This window comes from Hemiscyllium ocellatum, chromosome 6 (assembly GCF_020745735.1).
Source record: "Hemiscyllium ocellatum isolate sHemOce1 chromosome 6, sHemOce1.pat.X.cur, whole genome shotgun sequence".
NCBI classification, from domain to species: domain Eukaryota; kingdom Metazoa; phylum Chordata; class Chondrichthyes; order Orectolobiformes; family Hemiscylliidae; genus Hemiscyllium; species Hemiscyllium ocellatum.
The window spans coordinates 108950112-108974467 of record NC_083406.1 but is presented as its reverse complement, the minus strand read 5'-3'; the positions used below and the strand labels follow the sequence as shown (position 1 = coordinate 108974467).

Genomic DNA, 24356 nt, shown 5'->3' with positions numbered 1-24356 from the left:
CAATGACTTCTCAGGTTAATCTATCACTTCTCAGGTTAATCTAGCATATTCTTCCTTCCTGAAAACCATACTGGAGTCTTCCATTTATTTTCTCTACGTTCAGATATTGAGTTATTACATTTCTAGTAATGGTTAGAGCATAAGACAGAACAGCAGAAATGGGCCATTCAGCCCATCAAGTCTACTCCACTATTCAGTGAGATCATGACTAATCTAGTAATCTTCAAGTCCAGTTTCTGCATTACATGATAATCCTTTATTCCTTACTGATTTGAAATCTGTCCAACTCAACCTTGAATATAATCAACACAACTTTGACAGCTCACTGTTAAAGGATTCTACAAATTCATTACACTCTGAGAGAAGAAATTTCTTCTCATTTCCGCCTTTTATGGGAAACCCCTTATTCTAAGATCATGCTACCTGGTTCTAGACTCTCCCAAATGAGGGAACAACCATTCCCCATCTAATCTATCAAGTCCTCTCAGAATCTTGTATGTTTCATAGAGTCATAGATATGTACAGCATGGAAACAGACCCTTCGGTCCAACTCATTCATGCTGACCAGATATCCTAAATTAATCTAGTCCCATTTGCTAGCACTTGGCTCATATCCCGTTAAACCCTTCTTATTCATATACCCATCCAGATGACTTTTAAATGTAATTGTACCAGCCTCCACCACTTCCTCTGGCAGCACATCCCATACATGCACCACTCTCTGCATGAAAATGTTGCCCTTTAGGTTCCTTTTAAATTTCCCTCTCACCTTAAACCTATGCCCTCTAGTTCTGCTCTTCCCCATTCCAGGGAAAAGACCTTGTCTATTTACCCTATCCATGCCCCTCCTGATTTTATAAACCCCTATCAAGTCACCCCTGAGCCTCCGATGCTCCAGGGAAAACAGCTCCAGACTATTCAGCCTCTCCCTGTAGCTCAAACCCTCCAACCCTGGTAACATCCTTGTAAATCTTTTCTGAACCTTGCAAGTTTAACAACATCCTCCCTGTAGGTCTTCCCTCATTCTTGTAAACTCCAGTGAGTACAAATCCAACCTATTCATGCTGGGGTGTGAGCTGTGCAAGGATTGAAGCTAGGAGTAGTATGGATGCCAGTGATTTCTGTTCCTGTCCTTGTTGGCAGATGGTGGTGTTCGTATGGAGTGAATGTTGAAAGTGGTTGACGTGGTGCCAATTTAATAAACTTATTTATTTTACTCTGGTTGCTTCTGGAATGTTGTTAGACATGCACATGCTCAGAGATCCAAGATGGCGGCGACTCAGCAAATCTGAGTCTACAGTGCTCCTCCCAAGACCTAGGCAAAGTGGGCCACCCTCCCCCACCACACTCACCAATCAACTAAAAATAGTTTTTACTTAATGTAATTAGTGGTTTAGTACTAAATTTATACAATTCAGTCTCCTGTAAAAATGACTAGGGGGAAAAGAACCTGCAGTTGTCAGCAGGCGGCAGCCCCTCCCCAGCTGCAGCAGAAGCGTCTGCAGCCACCCCGGGGGACTTACCTACGGTGGCGAGCCTCGCGGAAATAATCTCCAAACTCGACGCGAAGATCGATGCTTTCATAGTAGAGTCCCGAAGTCGGTGGAATTCACTGTTGGCCACGCTACAAAAGCATGGCCGAGATATCGAAGAAATTGAATGCCGAGTCAGAGGGGCGGAACTAAAGGCCGCGACCTCCGAAGCCATTGCAGAATCAGCCGTGGATCGGGTCCAGACTCTCGAGCAGCAAGTCCGGACCTTAGAAAACCACATTGACAACCTCGACCTTCTTCCGAATGGAAAGAAGGCCAGTTTACAAGGTTCCTTGAACAGTGGCTTCCGCAGTTATTGAATCTGGAGGCTGGATCAGGCCAGGTAAGGGTAGAATGGGCCTACCGGGTCGCAATACGCGGGCCCGGCTTGAACCAGCGCCCCCACCCGGTCCTGTTCAGGCTGCAGAGCTATAAGGTGAGGCAGATGCTTTTGAAAGCCTCCAGAAATCTTGGGAAAGATCCACAAGCCATGACTCATGAAGGATCCAAGATTATGTTATTTCAGGACTTTTCCCCAGCTTTTGTTCGAAAGAGGCGTTTGATGAAGCAAAGAGGTGTTTAAGGGATTTAAACATTCAATACTCTTTGTGCTACCCAGCTATACTATGCTTTAGCCATGAAGGGTCCGTGTTTAACTTCGAATCACCGGAGAAGGCCAAGGAACTTTTGGATGCTTGTAGACAAACTATAAGAGTTAATTGGTGTTGTTTTGCCCTACCCCACCTCGGTCTACCCACCCTTTTTTTCCTTTCATTATCTTACTGTTTAATATTATCATGGGGGGTGGGAAGAAGGACTTATTTATTCATCCTTTAAGTGGCGTAGTTTTCCCCTGTTGTTTTGTATTAATATATTTAATTATTATTTGCTGAGACTGTAATTTTAAAGTCATATATGTTCATATATGGTATTACCATTACCAAATATATCCAGGTGTTGGTGTGGGTGGGGGAGGGGTGGGGGATACGGTACTCACTGATAGTTCTAGTTCAGTAGTATACTTATTACTTGCGGAACGCTTCAGAGAACACCTCAGGGACGCCCGGACCAACCAACCCAACCACCCCGTGGCTCAACACTTTAACTCTCCCTCCCACTCCACCGAGGACATGCAGGTCCTTGGACTCCTCCACCGGCAGAACATAACAACACGACGGCTGGAGGAGGAGCGCCTCATCTTCCGCCTGGGAACCCTCCAACCACAAGGTATGAATTCAGATTTCTCCAGTTTCCTCATTTCCCCTCCCCCCACCTTGTCTCAGTCGGTTCCCTCAACTCAGCACCGCCCTCCTAACCTGCAATCCTCTTCCTGACCTCTCCGCCCCCACCCCACTCCGGCCTATCACCCTCACCTTGACCTCCTTCCACCTATCCCACCTCCATCGCCCCTCCCCCAAGTCCCTCCTCCCTACCTTTTATCTTAGCCTGCTTGGCTACTCTCTCTCATTCCTGATGAAGGGCTTATGCTCGAAACGTCGAATTCTCTATTCCTGAGATGCTGCCTGGCCTGCTGTGCTTTGACCAGCAACACATTTTCAGCTGTGATCTCCAGCATCTGCAGACCTCATTTTTTACTTGAATTTTCTTTATCCTATCGTGGGGTGCCTGGGTCAAGGGTGGAGCACTGGTTGGGAGAGATTATGATGGGTTTTTTGGACAGGAAGTGATGCCCACGGGAATAAGGGGGAAGATCTCCATTTAAATACATTTTATACTTTTTCTTTTACTATTTAGAAATGTTTTTTTTATTATATTGATCTGAATGTACTAAAGAGCTTTTATTTTTGTGAATTTTATATGCTCTATGCTCGGGATGTTTTGGATAAATACGGGTTTTGTTGTGATCTGATGTTTAGACATTCCGATCATGTATATCACTGCTCAATTTATGTGTTATCTGTTGGATTTTTTTTCTCTTGAATAATGTAAGAATTTTAATGATACACTCTGGTTAGTTGTAAGTTAGATGAGTAGTTAATTGAGTTTTATCTTTTTTTCTCTTGGTATTTCTGTTTTCTTGTTTGATAGATTTTGGTTATCATTTATTTAAGATTTAACTGTATATCAATGTTTATACTTGGGTCTTTTTTTTAGTTTTCTTTTGCAAACTTGTGGAAAAAAAATTTAAAAAGAAAAAAAAAGACAAGCACATGCTCAGCTAAGTAGAGAGTAACCTATCCATGACGTGTGCATTGTAGGTGATGGAGAAACATTGATGAGTCAGGAGGTGAGTTACTCTCTACAGATTTCCCAGCCTCTGACCTGCTTTTGTAGCTAATGTGTTTATATGGCTAAGCCAGTTTAGCTTCTGGTCAATGGTGTTGGTTGTGGTGGATTGAGCGATAGTAACACCATTGAACATCAAGGATGATGGCAAGCAACAACAGCAGTAGCAACAGTTCAATGTCTTGTTTGAATTTCTGAAAGGTCTGGCCTGTCCTTTAATCTGTAACCAATCACCCCAACTTCCAATCCTCTGAAATCTCCTATTTCTGCCTTTGTCGACCACATTGGCACCCATACTATATCATCTCCTCCCTCAGTACCGGAGCACATGCCCCGACAGAAGCCTTTCTGCATTTCCACCTTTAACACCCTCCTTAACATCCACCATTTTGAGGAGTTTGTCATTTTTTCACACAGAGGGTGGTGTGTATGGAGTAAGCTGCCAGAGGAAGTCGCGCATGCCATTACAATTATAACATTTTAAAGGCATCTGGATGGGTATATGAATAGGAAGGGTTTAGAGCAATATGAGCCAAATGCTGGCAAATGGGACTAGATTAATTTAGGATATCTGGTCAGCATGAACGAGTTGGACTGTACATCTATGTACATCTCTATGACCTTCCTTATTTTCTTTTGTCTTAGTCGATTTTCACCTGTTCCTGCCTGTGTCTAGTCCAAATGCATTTTCTTAGATCAGAAACTATATCGATATCAGGGATGCAGGGCCGTATGGCAGTACTATTGTCCTGATCTACTGATGAAGGAGCGGCACTCCGAAAGCTAGTGCTTCCAATTGAACTTTAACCTGGTATTGTGTGATTTTTAACTTTGTACACCCTAGTCCAACACCGGCATCTCCAAATCATGTCTGCGAGATGTGGAAGGATCTTTTAGAGCCTTGGACGGAGGTGAGGGGATGGTGCGGACGGAGGCTTTTACACCTCATGCGGTGGGAAAGAAAGGTGTCGGGAATAGAGGGGGGAGGGGGAAGGCGTGCACCGAATGAGGGAGTCGCGGAGTTCTGATGAACAGTTATCAAACGGAAACTTTAACTCAACTGTCTCCCCTCATGCTGCCTGATCTGCCCAGTATTATGTGCTTTTATTTCAGATTTTAAACTTCTGCATCTGCTTTTGCTTTGCAAAAGAAAACTATAAAATCCAAACCTGGATTCATGACGACTGTTCATGAGAATCACCTGCCCTGTCAGACTGGAAGCAAATGTTCCTTTAGATGATGATTTGTTTGAAAAATAAATTTGTAATTTGGGGACATTAAGTCTAACGCAACCAAAAAAAAACTTGTGTAGGACCTTTCACGTCCTCGAGATTGACCCGAGCATACTACAGTCGGAGGTACTTTGTGAATGTTGCTCCCTGTTGTAGTGAAGGAAACGCGTCAGCCAGTTTGTACACAGTAAGCTCCCGCAAATAATCATGTGATAACGAGCAATTTTTCTTGCAATGTTGATTGAGCAAAAAATATTAGCTAAGACACTTATTTGAAATAGTGTTATGGACAGCGTGATTCGTGCGGCAAAAATAAACATGAAGAGCTCTAGTTAACATTGGCAACAGGAAAAGCGTTGTGCCTTTAAGTACGAGGCGGAGTGCGTATCGGAGAGTCCCGCCCCTTCCCTTCGATCTACGCAGTATTGACAAGTGCTCGAATCACAAGAGGTTATACAGACACATACAAACAGGACAAGCTCCGGCGGCGATGGAGATTGCAAGCAGCAGCGGCCGCCGCCGAGGATGGGGGGCTCCGGCCTGTGCCCTGAAGAAACCTGTGTTCGCCCTCGTTTGGTTGCTGAACGTGTGGGCTTGGCAGTGCCGGGCAGACAGCGCCATGGAGGAGATCGCTACGGAGAAAGAGGCGGAAGAAAGCCACCGGCAAGACAGCGCTAATCTGCTGCTCTTCATCCTGCTCCTGACACTCACCATCCTCACCATCTGGCTCTTCAAACACCGGCGCTTTCGGTTTCTCCACGAGACTGGGTTGGCAATGATATACGGTAAGGACACACTAATTGATCCTCTTTTATGTATAAAAATAAATGCTTCTGTATTTGGAACCTGGAGTCCATTGTTGCTACACGCGTGTGGTTAAAAAAATTAGAACCTTGCGCATACAATGTATCTGTCTGAACATTCGAATATGTTGGTTTCGATTCAGACTGGAATGTCATGTTGTCTTTTTGTGAATTGGACTGAAACTGACGAGAGCCCGAACCTGAGCGGCTCGAGGAAGGGTGACAAGCCCCGCCCTGACTTCCCCTTGCGGCCTACGATTGGTCCATTGGGTCACAGCCGCCGCTCTGATTCGCCGCATGCCCAACGTCAATCATTTCCGCGTGCCGAGCTGGTTCCACGTTCCAAGTTCGGCCGCCCCAGTTGCTGCATCACAGTGTTGCCCAGAGCTGCTGCAACCCTCTTTTTTTTACTTCTGTTTATTCACCGTTTTAAAAAAAAAACCGACGTGGTAACTGCGTATTGATTTTTTTTCCATTTGATAACTGAGCGTTGTTTTATTTTACACGTAACCATGAAACGCTTGGTAGGTTTTGCACCACAGACCCAACATCAAGGGATGGAGCTTGTCTTGTTGGTCGTTTTTATTAAAAAAAATAACGTTAGACATCAGAGGATTAAGAAACTTGACACGTCTTTGGCTTCTACGTATTCCCTTTACCTATTTATTTTTCATGCGAAAACCTCAGTTTGTATTGGTTCAACGTTAGCAAATTGTAATTGGCAGGAAAACACCACTTCATGTGCAGCCCCAAAAAAATCTGCTGCTCGGCTGATTCAGACCAGCAGGTTCAATGGAGGATATCAGAAAAGCAGGCCTGAGTTAATGAGTGTGGGATTTCTGGTGATGCTGGATGTTGGAACAGAAACGCCAAGATTAATGGAATTGTAAAGCAGAGGTTCAATTATTTCAATTTCTCCCAATGTGTCTCTTCCTCTCTACTATTTTACTGAAATACTAGACAGTGTAAAATAAATCTTGGAATAAAAGCAGAACCACCAACAGTAGATAGAGACCTTTCATAGAGCGGATCAGTTGGGTAGGCGGGATGTGGGCTGAGGAGTTACAACCAGACATGTTTCTGGCTGTTACTCGAGTGCACAAATAGAGCAAAGCATTTCAGAGGGACTGTTTTTAAGCTGATATTCAGTCAAGGTAGCCTTGAAAGATTCCATGTAAGAAAACAAAATTATTACAATTGCTTGGCCAACATCCCTCCTTCAATCTGTACCACCAACAAAACAGATGGATGAGCCAGTCATTGCATTATCTGCTGGCACCAAATCAGTGCAGTACATTCCAACATTACAACATCTGCACTCCAAAAAAATTAATTATGTGAAGTGTTTTGAGGTGATTAAATGAGATGAAACACTAAGGAAAGTTGTTTTTATTTTGAAATTGCATTCTGTTTTGGCTCCAATCACATCTTGAGTGTATAGTTTAGGAAGTAGCAGATCACCGGCAGCTTCATGTGCCAATTTTGCATGATTGGGATACATGGTAGAAATGTTGATGTGTTATTATGTGCATCCTTTTATTTATTGTAATCCGCATTTAAGGAATTAAACGAATGTCTATGTTTAAAAGAAATATTTTAGATAAATGAATGTTTGACTGGAATGAGACAAATGAGACCAAGACCATCTTCACTTTGTGAAAGTGGGTAAATTACTTATGTTTTAAGGGAGTTCCGCAAGTAATGTGGTGGCTTGAAAGGCCACTTTCTATACTGCAAAGCGTCAGGATTCCATACTTTGAGATTTATACTTTGGGTATAACCAAAAATTTTAAGTATGCAGTGGCATGTGATGACCCGTTCGTAGAGAATGCTGTCATTCTTTACACAAATTGGGATGCCTACACATTTTCTTACAAAGAAACTGGTGTCATACAGTAGTTTTTTTTGTATTTCAAAAAAGTTACACTATTGAATCTGAGGGTGAACTATTCTGGTGTATAACTGCATAACAGGTGCATGTGATGTTCCTGTGCAGCAAATAGACCAAGCAATTAATCAGTGTAGTGCTGTTCAGCTGGAAAAAAGCCTGTTTATTGTTCTGTGAGATTTCCTTCTACATTTGGATGGTTTGGCTGAATCAAGAGTGATTCATTGACTGCCATATGTACCTTTTTCTCTTTCTCTATAATGTTAGTCTGAGAATGCATTTTTTTTTCCTTGGGCATATTTCCTGTTGCAAGAATTGGAAACAAATGATCTACGTTTATATACACTGTTAATGTTTGTGATGATCTGTTATGCACCTGTCACTGTGCCATGAACTCTGCAAAATAACGTTGTAGTTGACAAGCAACAAGTTAGCTGTGAATAGTTAGAAATAGGAGAGCTACCTCCTACACGAGAGGGTAGTTGAAACCTCTCCCCTTCAAAATGTACATGGATGAACTGTTGAGTATCATAACATTTTGAGGCTATGGGCCTTGTGCTGGAGGTGGGTCTTGTGTATATTTAGTGCGGCCTTGGCTGTACAGACCCAATGGGCTGAATGACTGCTTCTGTACTGTATGATCGCCCTTGGTGTTGCTGTTGGGGAATTGGAGAATGATGCAGTATTTTTTTTTTAAAAAGAGCATTTTAGAACATTTTTCAGCAAAATGTTACTTGTGAATATCAAGTATGCTTTATACTCAAGTTGCTTTGTAGGTAATTAAACACACTACCTTGAAAAGCAAAATGGAGACATCTGCTCCCTTTTTTTTGCGGATGGAAAATGTATATGTTGTGGCTATTAAATCTGGGTTTAATCATGGACCAGTTTTAACATGGTTTGACAGATGTGCTAATAAGATCATGTGTGGAATCATTATGTTGGAGGGAGGGAAACTGAGACACTGTATTAAATACTTGTCCAATTATAGTGGAAAGCTAGAAGGTAGTAAGGTGAGGTTTAGCTGATTGTAAAAATCCATATTTAAAAATAATCTTGAGTCTTGCCTTTAACTCTAAGGCTACCAGTGTGGAGGTTTTGATTTTTTTTGTCATGTGGTTTATTGCAGCTGTTGATTTGGCTGGCACTTTCTCCTGTGTGAAACTAACTTTCATTACTAGCCTGATGCAAGTAACTTTGCTTATGTTAGGATAAAACCGTCTCTGATGTGACATTGAAATCTAATGCAATATGATCTATGGAGCTTTGTAATAAATTGAGAGCAGATTATCCAAACTATAATATTGTTTGGCATCTGTTTAGTCTGATTATACTTCTGGAAAGTATTTTAAGACGTCTTAACATATGAAAGGTGCTATTTAATTGGAAGCTGAAATTGGTAGTTACCTACGTAATGGCCCGAACATGGTCAAAGTTTATGGTGATTGGTAAACCAAATTATGTTGTATTGAGGGATTTTCTGTGGATTTCTCTCTTTTTTTTGTGGTGGTAATGAAGTACATGGAGACTATAATGCTTCTTCCTTAAATAAAACCTGCCATTTAGTGGCTTTATTCATAAATTTAATACTCATTGTATTATATATACTTCCCTACTGGACTTTTCATTTCTTTAAATTTTTTTTTAACATTTTGTGAAAACTGAGGATGTAGAGAAAGTAGTACTTCACAGTATTAAGGCTTTAGTTGAACTGGTCAAAGGTCCTGACACGACTTAAGGAGCACCGTTACTTGGTTGGGTCAGGGTGTGGATTCTTGGAGCTGAGGGTATTGCCAGCAGATGTTCTTGCATTCTGCTTGCACTAAAATTTGGAGAAACTGAATACAACAGTTGGAGAAATATTTAGGTTTCATTTTACTTGTGGATTTTTGAAGTCTGCAAGCAATGAAGAGGCCATTTTTCTGACTGCATTAACAGGGCCATGGATGGTTTGTGTAAACTTTTCAGATATTTGGAAATAGCCAGTCTTTCTGTCAATTAAAAACATTTCCAGAATTACTTCAGGTGGGGTGGAAGTGTGGAGGAGGGAATATCTTTACCAAGATATTTGTTGCTTGGTCCGTTTAATTTTAAGAAGTTGAACTTCATTGGATTAATAACAACAACTTGAATTGACAAAGTACTTTTAAATATAGTGAAATACACCCAAGGAACTTCACAACTGGGTAATTCAGACAAAGCTTGATACCCAGCCACAGGATATTATGACAGATGACCAAACGCTTGGCCAAGGAGGATGTTTTAAGAAGCACCTTGAAAGAGGCGAGTCGGTATGGGAAGAAATTCTGGAATTGAATGCCAATGGTATGGCTGCCAATGGTGGACCGGTGGAAATTGAAGATCCAGAATTTGAGGAATGCAGATGTCCCTTCAGAGAAGTATGTTTAGGAAAAGTCACAACAGTAGATGTTTTGAGGCCATTGACCTATTTGAATTCCTGGATGAAATTATTATATTCTCATTTTTCGTGTCTACAAGCATTAGTACCCAACCTCTGTTACTTTCTAATCAACAACAAATAACTGGAATTTCACTCATCTGCAGTGACTGTATGAACAAAATCTTATGAAAATACTGTTTTAAGTTGTCATCCATACAAGGAGCCTCCCTATCTCTCTCCTTTTTAGATGTTCACTTTTTTTGTCCAAAGAGCAATTTTTGGCATTGTGATGCTGGAATGCTAACCAGGGACCTAGAGTCATTTACAGCCATGGGTGACTGTCTGTTTAAGCAGAGTTTGCATTTTATTAGATTAGATTAGATTAGATTTCTCCCCATGTCTGTATGGGTTTCCGCTGGACACTCCGTTTCTTCCCACAGTCCAAAAAGGTTAGGTGGACTGGCCATGCTAAATTGCCCATAGTGTCCAGAGATGTGTAATTTAGGTGGATTAGTCATGGGAAATGCAGGGTTACAAGGATAGGGTGGTGTTTGTGGGGCTGGGTGAAATGCTGTTCAGAGGCTTGGTGTGAATTTGATAAGCCAAATGGCCTGCTTCCATGCTGTAGGATTTTTTTTTTTTATTATTTTAAAATGCTGGAAACCTGCATAAATTTATTGCAGTCAAATTAATTTTGAATACAGACAAATGGAAGTATCTATTCTCTGGAGAAATAACTTTTCAAAATTTTAAATGAGTAAAAGCTGCCACTGTTCTGTAATCAATACTATCAATCATTTTTATGTAATTGTTTTTATGAGTTAGTCTCTCTCTCTCTCTCACACACACTCGTCCAGGATTGTAGTCCATTAAATTAAATCTTTGTTGTACATCGTGGGCGGCCATTCCAATGACACCTATTTTGCATCATCGTTTCAAGATGAATTTCAAGCCCACTGTGCACTTTTTAAAAGGAATCTTACAGATGAATGTTGACGTTGAATAGAACTTGTAAAATGTGATTACTTTGTCTTTCTTCAAATAATTTTTTCCATGTTAGGCTGTAAGAAACTCTATTCATGTATCCTGGAAATTATTTTACGAATGCCAGAATTGGTGACAGAATTTTCCCCTCCGTGGCAGCAGTTAGCAAAAGTGTCATGGACAACATTTTGGGGGAGAAGTAAAAAAGCAACTTGATGATTTAAATCCGTTATGTTATTTTAAAATACCTTCAGCCCTATTTTGGAAATGGGAACTTTCAATTTTTGAAAAGGTGTTGGTATATTTTTGCATTTCTGCTGATTCATTTTTCACTTTATTTGCTTTGACTGATAAGAGCCCATCAGGATTGGCAGCTTTCATCAGTGTTCTTATTTAGTGGCTCTCTGTCCCCTTTTACAAAAAAAAAAGTTCTGTCGGATGTGGGTGTCCCATGGCTGGCCAGCATTATTGCCATCCCTATTTGTCCTTGAACTTCCTCATTGAGTTTCTGAAGTCCATGCCTGTAGGAAGATCCACAATGTCCTTAGGGAGGTAATTCCAGAGTTTTGATCCAACAATAGTGAAGGAACACTAGTACACTTCCTAATGCAAATGGCAGGAGGCTTGGATGGGAAATTGTGGATGCTGGTAGTTTGCACGTATCTGCTGACTTTGTCCTGCTAGATGGAAGTGGTTGAATTTAGAAGCTGCTATCTAAGGAGCTTTGAATTTTTGCAGTTCATCTTTTAGAAGGTACACATTGCTACTGAGCATTGGTGGTAGAGGGAGTGAATGTTTGTGGATATGGTGTCAATCCAGTGGGCTGATTTTGTCCAGTATTGGTCAAGCTTATTGATTGTTGAAGGTGTATTCACCCCAAACAAGCAAAGAACTTTTTATCACGCTCCTGATTTATGCCTTGTCAATGGCAAACATTTACCACCTTTTGATTTCCAAGCTTCCAACTGTTGTGATTTGCTGCTGTTGAGCCAACAGCTTGGGATGGTAAAGAGATGCTTTGCAGCAACAAATGCAATAGGTACAGAGCTTATCAGAACAGAATCAGTTGTAATTGTTTGTCACTTGGATTGCACATTTGGAGCCCATTTGAAGGGAGAAAATAACTTCAAAGTTTTGAACTGAATTTAGTCTTGGGCTCAATACCTGCTCCGATAGGTTGTGTTGCTTCAAGGTGAGAGGTCTTTGCTGCTCCTTCACATGATATCACTGAGTCATTAATTAAACTGAACAGTTGCTTTCAAAGAATTATCCTTGGATTCAAGGGAGACTTGAAACACTGATGTTTTTATTCTGTAAAACTACTGTGGATGGATTTCATGCTGCCTAATATGGTTGGTTGAAAGCAAGGAAGAGACAACACTATTCTCAATCAGAATTTCCATGTCATCCTAGAATTTACAAAGGGATGCAACTGCACAATGAGAGACATTATTTTTTTTTCTTCCTGTATTTATCTTACTAAAATCCTGAGCTCTGTATTTTAAAATTGCTCTTCAAATGAGGATTTGAAAAAGCATGCAAGAAGAAACAATACTTTAGATCTAGCTTTTATTGTCACTTGTACTCAAGAATCAAAGTATATAATGTTGCCACACATGATGCTCTCTTAGATAAAGAGGTACTTAGGTACAAAGTAGTAAAAGAGAGAAACAAAGTTTTTAAAAAGTTATGGATTACAGAGCTTCATAGAACAAGTGGAAAAATAAAGAAATAAGCAGGACTTTCATATTAACTATGACCTTCATATTATCAAGGAGTAAAGTTGAAAGTTCAACAGCCTTTCTTGAGTGCTTAGCCATGTTATGGTAGTTATGTCAACAAAAGAGGTTATGGCACATATAATATAGACATGATTCAATATCAGTAAGAGTCAAATCATCATTGTGAGTAGAGCAAGAGTGTGGTATATTAATTAGAACAATCAGTTTGCATTTGTACAACTCCTTTATAACAACGTCTTCTTCTCAAGCGACATTAATATGGCAAACTTACCAAGGTGTTTCCAGAAGCATTATCAAATTAAATTAGACACAGAACCATATGCAACCAATATTCATGCTAGTGACAGATACTGTGTGGTCAAAGGAGGTTTTAAAGAGCATCATAAAGAAAGTAAAAAGATTTAGGGAAGGAATTCCAGAGCTTGGGGCATGGTTGCTGATGAAGTGGTTGAAAACAAATTTACTTAAGATCTGAGTTAGAGGAGCATAGATATCTGAACAATACAAAGAACAAAGAAAATTTACAGCCCAGGAACAGGCCTTTTGGACCCTCCAAGCCTGAGCCTATCCAAATCTACACTCTAAACCTATTGCCCAATTTCTTAGTATCTGTATCCCTCTGCTCCCCACCTACTCATGCATCCGTCCAGACGCATCTCAAATGAATCTACTGTGCCTGCCTCTACTACCTCTGCTGGCAACACTTTACAGGCACCTACCACCCTCTGTGTAAAATACTTTCCGTGTATCCCCCTTTAAATTTTTCACCTCGCACCTTGAACGCGTGACCTCTTGTTGTTGTATCCCTTACCCTGGGGAAACAGCTTATCTCGTTCTACCCTGTCTATATCCTTCATGGATTTTGTCAACCTCAATCAGGTTCCCCCCTCAATCTCCTTTTTTTTTTCTGATGAAAACAATCCTAACCTACTCAACCTCTCTTTATAGCTAGCATCTTCCATACAAGATTGTAAGGATGACAGAGTCACTGGTCCAGAGAGGGAGGGGCAAAGTCATGGGAAGATTTTGAAATGAGGATGAGAATTGAATATCATGTTGCTTCACTGGGAGCCAGTAGAAATCAGCGAGCACAGGATTGATACATGAATGAGACTTGGTGTGAGTTGGATACAGGTTTGGATGAGTTTAAAGTGTTAAAAGGGAGACTGGCTGGAAGTTCGTTGGAATAATGAGGTCCAGAGATACCAACAGCTTGGCTCATAGTTTCAGCAGCAGATGAACTGAAACCTGAGCTCGGGCCTGAGTGATGCCAATAATGCTTTGGATAAATTGCATGTCTCATCCATTGATTTTTCAATAGAAATATCCATAGTATGGCATGCTGTTGTAAAAGTTTTGACATTACTGGAATAAAACTGCCTAAGGCTGTGCAAGTAACTGTAAAGCTACCATATCCTAGTGTGGCAGTCCTCAAACTGGGGGAGTCTTGTGTGCTGGGGGTGGGGAGAGGACGTTGGTGAAATTATGTGAAAGTACTTACAAAACACTTCCGGTATTATAAGTGGAAAACTGCCTGGAATGCTGCGACAAAAGGTAGGGTTGGACACTGGGGAAGACCAGTGAATGAGTGATGGTGAGGCAGGAGCGATGTGTTGAAAATGCAAGTTGTCATAATCCCAGTGGGCCATAAACTGCTCTCTCATTCGAGAGAGATAATTGTTGGTGAGTTTAACCCAAGTGTCACAAGGCCTTGGGCGAGGTTGAGAATAGGCAGGGCCTTCATCATGACCCTGATCAGTAGTGGGAATTGAACTGATATTGATGTCACTCTGGGCATTGTAGTAATCCAGCCAAATAAGCTAACCAACTCCCAGATCAATGTAAACATTCAACTAAAGTTGAACGGACTCAGCAGGAAGCAACAGAGAGATCTTGGCGTCCTGGTGCATAAATCCCTGGAGGTTGCCACCCAGGTTGGTAGGGTTGTTAAGAAGACATATGGTGTATTGGTGTTTTTGGTAAAGGAGTTGGGTTTCAGAGCCATGAGATAATGCAAGACACTGGTAAGGCCACACCTGGAGTAATAGGTACAGTTCTGGTCAGGATATGGATATGGAAGCTTTGGAAAGAGTTTAGAGGAGATTTACTAGAATGTTGCTTGGTATGGAAGGAAGGCTTTGCAAGTAAAGGCTGAGGGAACTGAGGCTGTTTTCATTGGAGAGAAGAAGGTTGAGAGGTGACTTAATCGAGACATATAAGATAATCAGAGGGTTAGATAGGGTGGACAGGGAGAGCTGTTTTCCTCTGATGGTGAAGGCTAACATGAGGGGGCATGGCTTTAAATTGAAGGGTGATAGATTTTAAGACCACTATCAGGGTAGTTTCTTTACTCAGGAGGGACATGGAATGTCCTGCCTGCAACAGTAGTAGTCTCGCCGACGTTAAGGGCATTTAAATGGATTTTGGATGGATATTTGGATAATAATAATAATAATAATAATAATGGAATGGTGGAGATTTAGATGGGCAGCAGATAATTTCACAGGTTTTCGCAACATCGAGGGCTGAAGTGCTTGTACTGCATTGTTATGTTCTATGTTTTGGAAAGTAATTGGAGTAGTGTTGATGGTACTCGATCAAACTTCACAAAAAAAGTGAGCTTTTCCAGGAGGAAGATGAAAGGGAAGGGGCTCAGCCATCACTTTTTGCTGCTTTAGTTATCGTGATCTATCTGTAGGCAAATCCTTTTCACAGGCAGGTTGCTGTAAAGTTCAGGATTTGCAAATAGAATGTGGCAAAGTGGAAATTGTCATAGTTATGGAAATGTCTGCTATATTTTAATGTAACACTTCCTTTTAAAAGTGCTTGCACGCATGTTAAGATATACATTTAAATCCACTTATTTTTTTTAAAAATAATTGAGTTTCCGGTGCAAATCTGAGCTTCACCTGGCACCACCATGATACATGCGCCTCTCAACATCTGAGACAGAACGTATTAAATGGATTATCCACTTTTGGCAGAGAATTTTTCACCGCCCAGCAAAAAAATACATTTTTCAATTTACGTCACATAGGCAAGCTTCTTGTCATCCAATCACTGCATCTTGATTCAGTTTATTTTCTTTGTTCTGCTGATAATATTTATCTTGATAGTAGCCTGCTTGCTGGACCTCCACTTCTTTTAGAACAAGGAATCTGGGGGAGTCCCTTCTCTGGCCTTTCCGAACCCACGAGTGATGATGCTGGAACGACCTGGCTTACACTTGTAGATATTCAACATCAGTTTCCCAGTCTGGGCCCTGCAGTTAGGATGGTTTCCCACAGGAAGGGCAAATCTGTCATTCTAAAGCTTAACCATCTTTCAAGCAATGCCTGACCAGACCCAGGAGTAGTGCTTCTGCTAATGTCATCCATATAATCTGGGTATGATCTTTCATTGGTTTCACAACTGCTGTTATAGAATACTTTAGAGCCAGCTGAAGTCAGGAAATGATTAACTTAATTTAAGGAGATATATCACTGGGGCTTCATCTTGCCACCAGACTGCGAGAGAGAGCAAGGTCTTGTGACACTGCATCACTTCCTCTAACACATTTCTCATTAGCTAGACAATCAGACTTTTAGTAAAAAATGAGGTCTGCAGATGCTGGAGATCACAGTTGAAAATGTGTTGCTGGTTAAAGCACAGCAGGTTAGGCAGCATCCAAGGAATAGGAAATTCGACGTTTCGGGCATAAGCCCTTCATCAGGAATGAGGAGAGTGTGCCAAGCAGGCTAAGATAAAAGGTAGGGAGGAGGGACTTGGGGGAGGGGCGATGGAGATGTGATAGGTGGAAGGAGGTCAAGGTGAGGGTGATAGGCCGGAGTGGGGTGGGGGCGGAGAGGTCAGGAAGAGGATTGCAGGTTAGGAGGGCGGTGCTGAGTTGAGGGAACCGACTGAGACAAGGTGGGGGGAGGGGAAATGAGGAAACTGGAGAAATCTGAATTCATCCCTTGTGGTTGGAGGGTTCCCAGGTGGAAGATGAGGCGCTCCTCCTCCAGCCGTCGTGTTGTTATGTTCTGCCGGTGGAGGAGTCCAAGGACCTGCATGTCCTCGGTGCAGTGGGAGGGAGAGTTAAAGTGTTGAGCCACGGGGTGGTTGGGTTGGTTGGTCCGGGCGTCCCTGAGGTGTTCTCTGAAGTGTTCCGCAAGTAAGCGGCCCGTCTCCCCAATATAGAGGAGGCCACATCGGGTGCAGCGGATGATGTGTGTGGAGGTACAGGTGAACTTGTGGCGGATATGGAAGGATCCCTTGGGGCCTTGGAGGGAAGTGAGGGAGGAGGTGTGGGCGCAAGTTTTACATTTCCTGCGGTTGCAGGGGAAGGTGCCGGGAGTGGAGGTTGGGTTGGTGGGGGGTGTGGACCTGACGAGGGAGTCACGAAGGGAGTGGTCTTTGCAGAATGCTGATAGGGGAGGGGAGGGAAATATATCCCTGGTGGTCGGGTGCGTTTGGAAGTGGCGGAAACGACGGCGGATGATACGTTGTATACGGAGGTTGGTGGGGTGGTAGGTGAGAACCAGTGGGGTTCTGTCTTGGTGGCGGTTGGAGGAGCGGGGCTCAAGGGCGGAGGAGCGGGAAGTGGAGGAGATGCGGTGGAGGGCATCGTCGATCACGTTTGGGGGGAATCTGCGGTCCTTGAAGAAGGAGGCCATCTGGGCTGTGCGGTGTTGGAACTGGTCCTCCTGGGAGCAGGTGTGTTGGAACTGGTCCTCCTGGGAGCAGATGTGTTGCAGCTACCGGGAATGACTACGGTTCTTTCGTCGCCACAACCATTTCCGTCCCTTCGGTTGCCGTTGCTGCACCCACTTCCGCCCCCACTGACATCACTAACCTGCAGGACCACAACGCCTCAGGTTTCTCTGCCCCCACGCCGTCTTTCGTCACTACACGTAACCCCGCCCTCACGCAAACCTTCGTCACCACGCATAACCCCGCCCCCACGCCGACTTTCGTCACCACACGTAACCCCGCCCCCACGCTTATTTCTGTCACGACGCATGACCCCGCCCCCACGCTTGACCCCGCCCCCACATCGAGCAACGTCACCACGTCTAACCCCGCCCCTACATCGATCTCTGTCCCGGCCCCCACCCCCAGCTCCAGTCCCACACCAGGTCCTAGCTCCCAGCCTTGCCAGATCTTCACCATCCCTCCAGACCTCCCCCTCTCTGAGGGTGAAAGATCAGTCCTCAGCAGAGGCCTCGCCTTCATTCCCCTATGCCCTCGGATTAATGAGTTCAACACGCGGCGAGATATTGAACAATTCTTCCGCCGCCTTCGCCTCTGTGCCTACTTTCACAACCAAGACTCCCGCCCACCCTCTGACGACCCCTTCTCCCGCCTCCAACGCACCCCATCCACCTGGACACCCCGTGCTGGCCTCTTACCCGCCTTCGATCTATTTATAGCCAACTGCCGCCGTGACATTAACCGACTCAACCTGTCCACCCCTCTCACCCACTCCAACTTCTCACCCTCAGAACGTGCAGCCCTCCACTCCCTCCGCTCCAATCCCAACCTCACCATCAAACCGGCAGACAAGGGAGGCGCGGTGGTAGTTTGGCGCACCGACCTTTATACTGCTGAGGCCAAACGCCAGCTCGCGGCCGCCTCCTCTTATCGCCCCCTAGACCACGACCCCACCTCCCACCACCAAACCATCATCTCCCAGACCATCCATAACCTCATCACCTCAGGGGATCTCCCATCCACCGCCTCCAACCTCATAGTCCCACAACCCCGCACTGCCTGTTTCTACCTCCTGACCAAAATCCACAAACCTGAATGCCCCGGCCGACCCATTGTCTCAGCCTGCTCCTGCCCCACCGAACTCATCTCCGCATACCTTGACACGGTTCTGTCCCCTTTAGTCCAAGAACTCCTCACCTACGTTCGGGACACCACCCACGCCCTCCACCTCCTCCAGGATTTTCGCTTCCCCGGTCCCCAACGCCTTATTTTCACTATGGACATCCAGTCCCTGTACACCTCCATCCCCCATCACGAAGGACTCAAAGCCCTCCGCTTCTTCCTTTCCCACCGCACCAACCAGTACCCTTCCACTGACACCCTCCTTCGACTGACTGAACTGGTCCTCACCCTGAATAACTTCTCTTTTCAATCCTCCCACTTCCTCCAAACTAAAGGAGTAGCCATGGGCACCTGCATGGGCCCCAGCTATGCCTGTCTCTTCGTAGGATATGTGGAACAGTCCATCTTCCGCAACTACACTGGCACCACCCCCCACCTTTTCCTCCGCTACATCGATGACTGTATCGGCGCTGCCTCGTGCTCCCACGAGGAGGTTGAACAGTTCATCAACTTTACTAACACCTTCCAGCCTGACCTCAAATTCACCTGGACTGTCTCAGACTCCTCCCTCCCCTTCCTAGACCTTTCCATTTCTATCTCAGGCGACCGACTCAACACAGACATCTACTATAAACCGACTGACTCCCACAGCTATCTGGACTACACCTCCTCCCACCCTGCCCCCTGTAAAAACTCCATCCCATATTCCCAATTCCTTCGTCTCTGCCGCATCTGCTCCCAGGAGGACCAGTTCCAACACCGCACAGCCCAGATGGCCTCCTTCTTCAAGGACCGCAGATTCCCTCCAAACGTGATCGACGATGCCCTCCACCGCATCTCCTCCACTGCCCGCTCCTCTGCCCTTGAGCCCCGCTCCTCCAACCGCCACCAAGACAGAACCCCACTGGTTCTCACCTACCACCCCACCAACCTCCGTATACAACGTATTATCCGCCGTCATTTCCGCCACCTCCAAACGGACCCCACCACCAGGGATATATTTCCCTCCCCACCCCTATCAGCATTCTGCAAAGACCACTCCCTTCGTGACTCCCTCGTCAGGTCCACATCCCCCACCAACCCAACCTCCACTCCCGGCACCTTCCCCTGCAACCACAGGAAATGTAAAACTTGCGCCCACACCTCCTCCCTCACTTCCCTCCAAGGCCCCAAGGGATCCTTCCATATCCGCCACAAGTTCACCTGTACCTCCACACACATCATCTATTGCATCCGCTGCACCCGATGTGGCCCCCTCTATATTGGGGAGACGGGCCGCTTACTTGCGGAACACTTCAGAGAACACCTCAGGGACGCCCGGACCAACCAACCCAACCACCCCGTGGCTCAACACTTTAACACTCCCTCCCACTGCACCGAGGACATGCAGGTCCTTGGACTCCTCCACCGGCAGAACATAACAACACGACGGCTGGAGGAGGAGCGCCTCATCTTCCGCCTGGGAACCCTCCAACCACAAGGGATGAACTCAGATTTCTCCAGTTTCCTCACTTCCCCTCCCCCCACCTTGTCTCAGTCGGTTCCCTCAACTCAGCACCGCCCTCCTAACCTGCAATCTTCTTCCTAACCTCTCCTCCCCCACCCCACTCCGGCCTATCACCCTCACCTTGACCTCCTTCCACCTATCACATCTCCATCGCCCCTCCCCCAAGTCCCTCCTCCCTACCTTTTATCTTAGCCTGCTTGGCACACTCTCCTCATTCCTGATGAAGGGCTTATGCCCGAAACGTCGAATTTCCTATTCCTTGGATGCTGCCTAACCTGCTGTGCTTTAACCAGCAACACATTTTCAAATCAGACTTTTAACTCCTTAGACTACAAGATCAGTTGATTCAATGATAACGGTTGGGGAAATTTTGTCACGCATAAGTCACTTTTCAATGTCAGCTGAGAAATCTGTTTTCCTGAAACCCTCAAGGTCAGCAAGGCAAGTTTCAACTGGGGCTTCCAAATTGTGCTTATTTTCTTGGAATTTTTCAAAACATTTTCAACATGTTCAAAAATAAGTAAATTAATTCAGAAATTGACATGTTTATGCCAATCAAGCTAGTAACTTGTCCAGTATAATCATCTTAAGTAATTTCCAGTGATTGAAGTCCAGCTACTTTCAGATGGAGAATTGATTTTTTTATGAAGTCTGTTTTCAGCTTTAGTGTAAACAGTATCAGAGTTTTACTCTTAAAGATAACAGGGATTTTTTTTTAAGAAAGGAAAAAGTACACCATTACGTTTGTGCTCTTCCATAGAAGGCTGTACATTAGAATGGAATTTGACTTTTGGAAGCAACGTACCACCTCGCCTAATATTTTTCCTCTGCCTCTCTTGTGCACTCAGACATCTTGCTATTCTACACATGGTACAAATCTTCAACAGTAAGCTAACAACTATTCCTCAGCACGATGGCACAGTGGTGAGCACTGCTGCCTCACAGCGCCAGAGACCCAGGTTCAATTCCACATCAAGCAACTATCTATGTGGCGTTTGCACATTCTCCCAGTGTCGGCGTGGGTTTCCTCCGGGTGCTCCAGTTTCCTCCCACAGTCCAAAAAGTGCAGGTGAGGTGAATTGGCCATGCCAAATTGCCCGTAGCGTTAGGTGAAGGGGTAAATGTAGGGGAATGGGTCTGGGTGGGTTGCTCTTCGGAGGGTCAGTGTGGACTTGTTGGGCCGAAGGGCCTTTTCCACACTGTAAGTAATCTAATCTAATCTCCAGCCTGGTTGTTGCTACAGTGCAATACTTCAAGAAGGCTACCAGCAAACACGACTTGCCCTACCTGTAGGTCTTACAGATCCAGCATTGTCTGATAGCTGATTTGCTCAAGAGGTGCTAATAACACCACAGTTGTGTGTTCAGTCCCCAGTGCTGGCTTCCAGCACAGATTTTTAGTTCTGAGGAAGTGATAATATCACTAGACTATTAATCCAGAGATTCGGTAATCTCCGAGGGAGGAAAGTTTGAATCCTACCATGGCAGATGGCAGAATGTGAATTCGACAACATTTTTGGATTGTTTTGTCACGTCAATAACCACAACAGTTACGTGGAAGAAAGTCATCCTTCATTCTAAGGGACTGATGAAGAAATCAAAAACACAACTATATGCAACACTTGGTATTACTGTGTAACAGACACAATATAAACGTTAGGTGTTGTGAGGCTGGGTGCGTTACTGGGGATTTCTGATTATAATTTTGAAAAGGGTTCTTTCAGCCCAAAAAGTTGCAGAACAAGTTTATTCATCCCATTACAATTTGAGCCAGTCATACTAAACATGCTGTGCTGTTCATTTGTTTCTTTTGCCATTTCTAAAAGGGGGCAAAAAGTTGGTTCCTGACTCAGCAAGATTGGGTGAGTCAACAAAGAAGAAAATTCTGTCCTTGACTAAGACAAATGTTGTATATTTCCCTAATCCATTTGATACAATCTGACTGACTGGACTTTCAATAGACACCAAATAACAAACCCAAACATCCAGCTCAGCGCATACGTTGAGGGGAAAGTCATTTTTTTGTTTTAATGCTAAGTACTTCTGAAAAGGGAATACTTAAAGATGGCACATAGAGTCATAGAGATGTACAGCATGGAAACAGACCCTTCGATCCAACCCGTCCATGCTGACCAGATATCCCGACCCAATGTAGTCCCACCTGCCAGCACCAAGCCCATATCCCTCCAAACCCTTCCTATTCATATTCCCATCCAAATGCCTCTTAAATGTTGCAATTGCACCAGCCTCCACCACTTCCTCTGGCAGCTCATTCCATACCCGTACCACCTCTGTGTGGAAAAGGGTGCCCCTTAGGTCTCTTATATCTTTCCCCTCTCACCTTAAACCTATGCCCTCTAGTTCTGGACTCCCCAACTCCGGGGAAAAGACTGTCTGTCTGTCCATTTACCCTATCTATGCCCCTCATAACCTTGTAGGGGTTTACAAAATTATCCCTCAGCCTCCGACACTCCAGGGAAAACAGCCCCAGCCTGTTCAGCCTCTCCCCATAGCTCAAATCCTCCAACCCTGGCAACATCCTTAAATCTTTTCTGAACCCTTTCAAGTTGCACAATATCTTTGATTGGAAGGAGACCAGAATTGCACGCAATATTCCAACAGTGGCCTAACCAATGTCCTGTTCAGCCGCAACATGACCTCCCAACTCCTGTACTCAATATTCTGACCAATAAAGGAAAGCATATCAAACGCCTTCACTATCCTATCTACCTGCCACTCCACTTTCAAGGAACTATGAACCTGCACTCCAAGGTCTCTTTGTTCAGAACACTCCCTAGGACCTTACCATTAAGTGTATAACTCCTGCTAAGATTTGCTTTCCCAAAATGCAGCACCTCTCATTTGTCTGAATTAAACTCTATCTGCCACTTCTCAGCCCATTGGCTCATCTGGTCCAGATCCTGTTGTAATCTGAGGAAACCCTCTTCGCTATCCACTACACGTCCAATTTTGGTGTCATCTGCAAACTTACTAATTGTACCTCTTATGCTCGCATCCAAATCATTTATGTAAATAACAAAAAGTAGAGGGCCCAACACCGATCCAGCACTCCACTGGTCACAGGCCTCCTGTCTGAAAAACAACCCTTCACCACCACTCTCTGTCTTCTACCTTTTTTTGAGCCAGTTCTGTATCTAAATGGCTAGTTCTCCCTGTATCCCGTGACCTCTGATTAACAAGGTTAGTCTCCCATGGGGAACCTTGTCGAATGCCTTACTGAAATCCATAGACCATCTACTGCTCTGCGCTCAATCTTCTTTGTTACTACTTCAAAAAACTCAATCAAGTTTGTGAGACATGATTTCCCATGCGCACAGCCATGTTGACTATCCCTAAGCAGTCCTTGCCATTCCAAATACATGTACATCCTGTCCCTCAGGATTCCCTCCAACAACTTGCCCTCCACCGTGGTCAGGCTCTCTGGTCTATAGTTCCCTGGCTTGTCTTTACCGCCCTTCTTAAACAGTGGCATCACGTTTGCCAACCTCCAGTCTTCCGGCACCTCACCTGTGACTATCGCTGAAACAAATATCTCAGCAAGAGGCCCAGCAATCACTTCTCTAGCTTCCCACAGAGTTCTCGGGTACACCTGATCAGTTCCTGGGGATTTATCCTCCTTTTAACCATTTCAAGACATCCATCACTTCCTCCTCTGTAATCTAGACATTTTGCAAGATGTCTCCATCTATTTCCCTACAGTCTATATTTTCCATATCCTTTTCCATAGTAAATGCTGATGTAAAATATTCATTTAGTATCTCCCCCATTTTTTGTGGCTCCACACAAAGGCCGCCTTGCTGATCTTTGAGGGGCCCTATTATCTCCCTAGTTATCCTTTTGTCCTTAATAGATTTGTAAAAACCCTTTGGATTCTCCTTAATTCTATTTGCCAAAGCTATCTCATGTCCCCGTTTTGCCCTCCTGATTTCCCTCTTAAGCATACTCCAAATTCCGTTTTACTCTTTTAAGGATTCACTCGATCTATCCTGTCTATACCTGACATACGCTTCCTTCCTTCTTTTTCTTAACCAAACCCTCAATTTCTTTAGTCATCCAGCATTCTCGATACCTACTAGCCTTCTCTTTCACCCTGACAGGAATATACTTTCTCTGGATTCTTGTTATCTCATTTCTGAAGGCTTCCCATTTTCCAGCCGTCCCTTTACCTGCGAACTTCTGCCTCCAA

The 24356-nt window shown here is 44.1% G+C and overlaps 1 protein-coding gene across 2 annotated transcripts in view; it reads left to right on the top strand.

Annotated features, from left to right (window-relative positions):
- Positions 1–5424: 5424 nt before the first annotated feature.
- The window catches only part of slc9a7 (solute carrier family 9 member 7), a 153760-nt gene continuing 134828 nt past the window's right edge, over positions 5425–24356 (top strand). For both annotated transcript variants that reach the window (XM_060826256.1, XM_060826255.1), the window contains exon 1: positions 5425–5796. In XM_060826256.1, the coding sequence (XP_060682239.1) occupies positions 5502–5796 (295 nt within the window). In that variant the 5' untranslated portion in view covers positions 5425–5501. The remainder of the gene's footprint in view (positions 5797–24356) is intronic.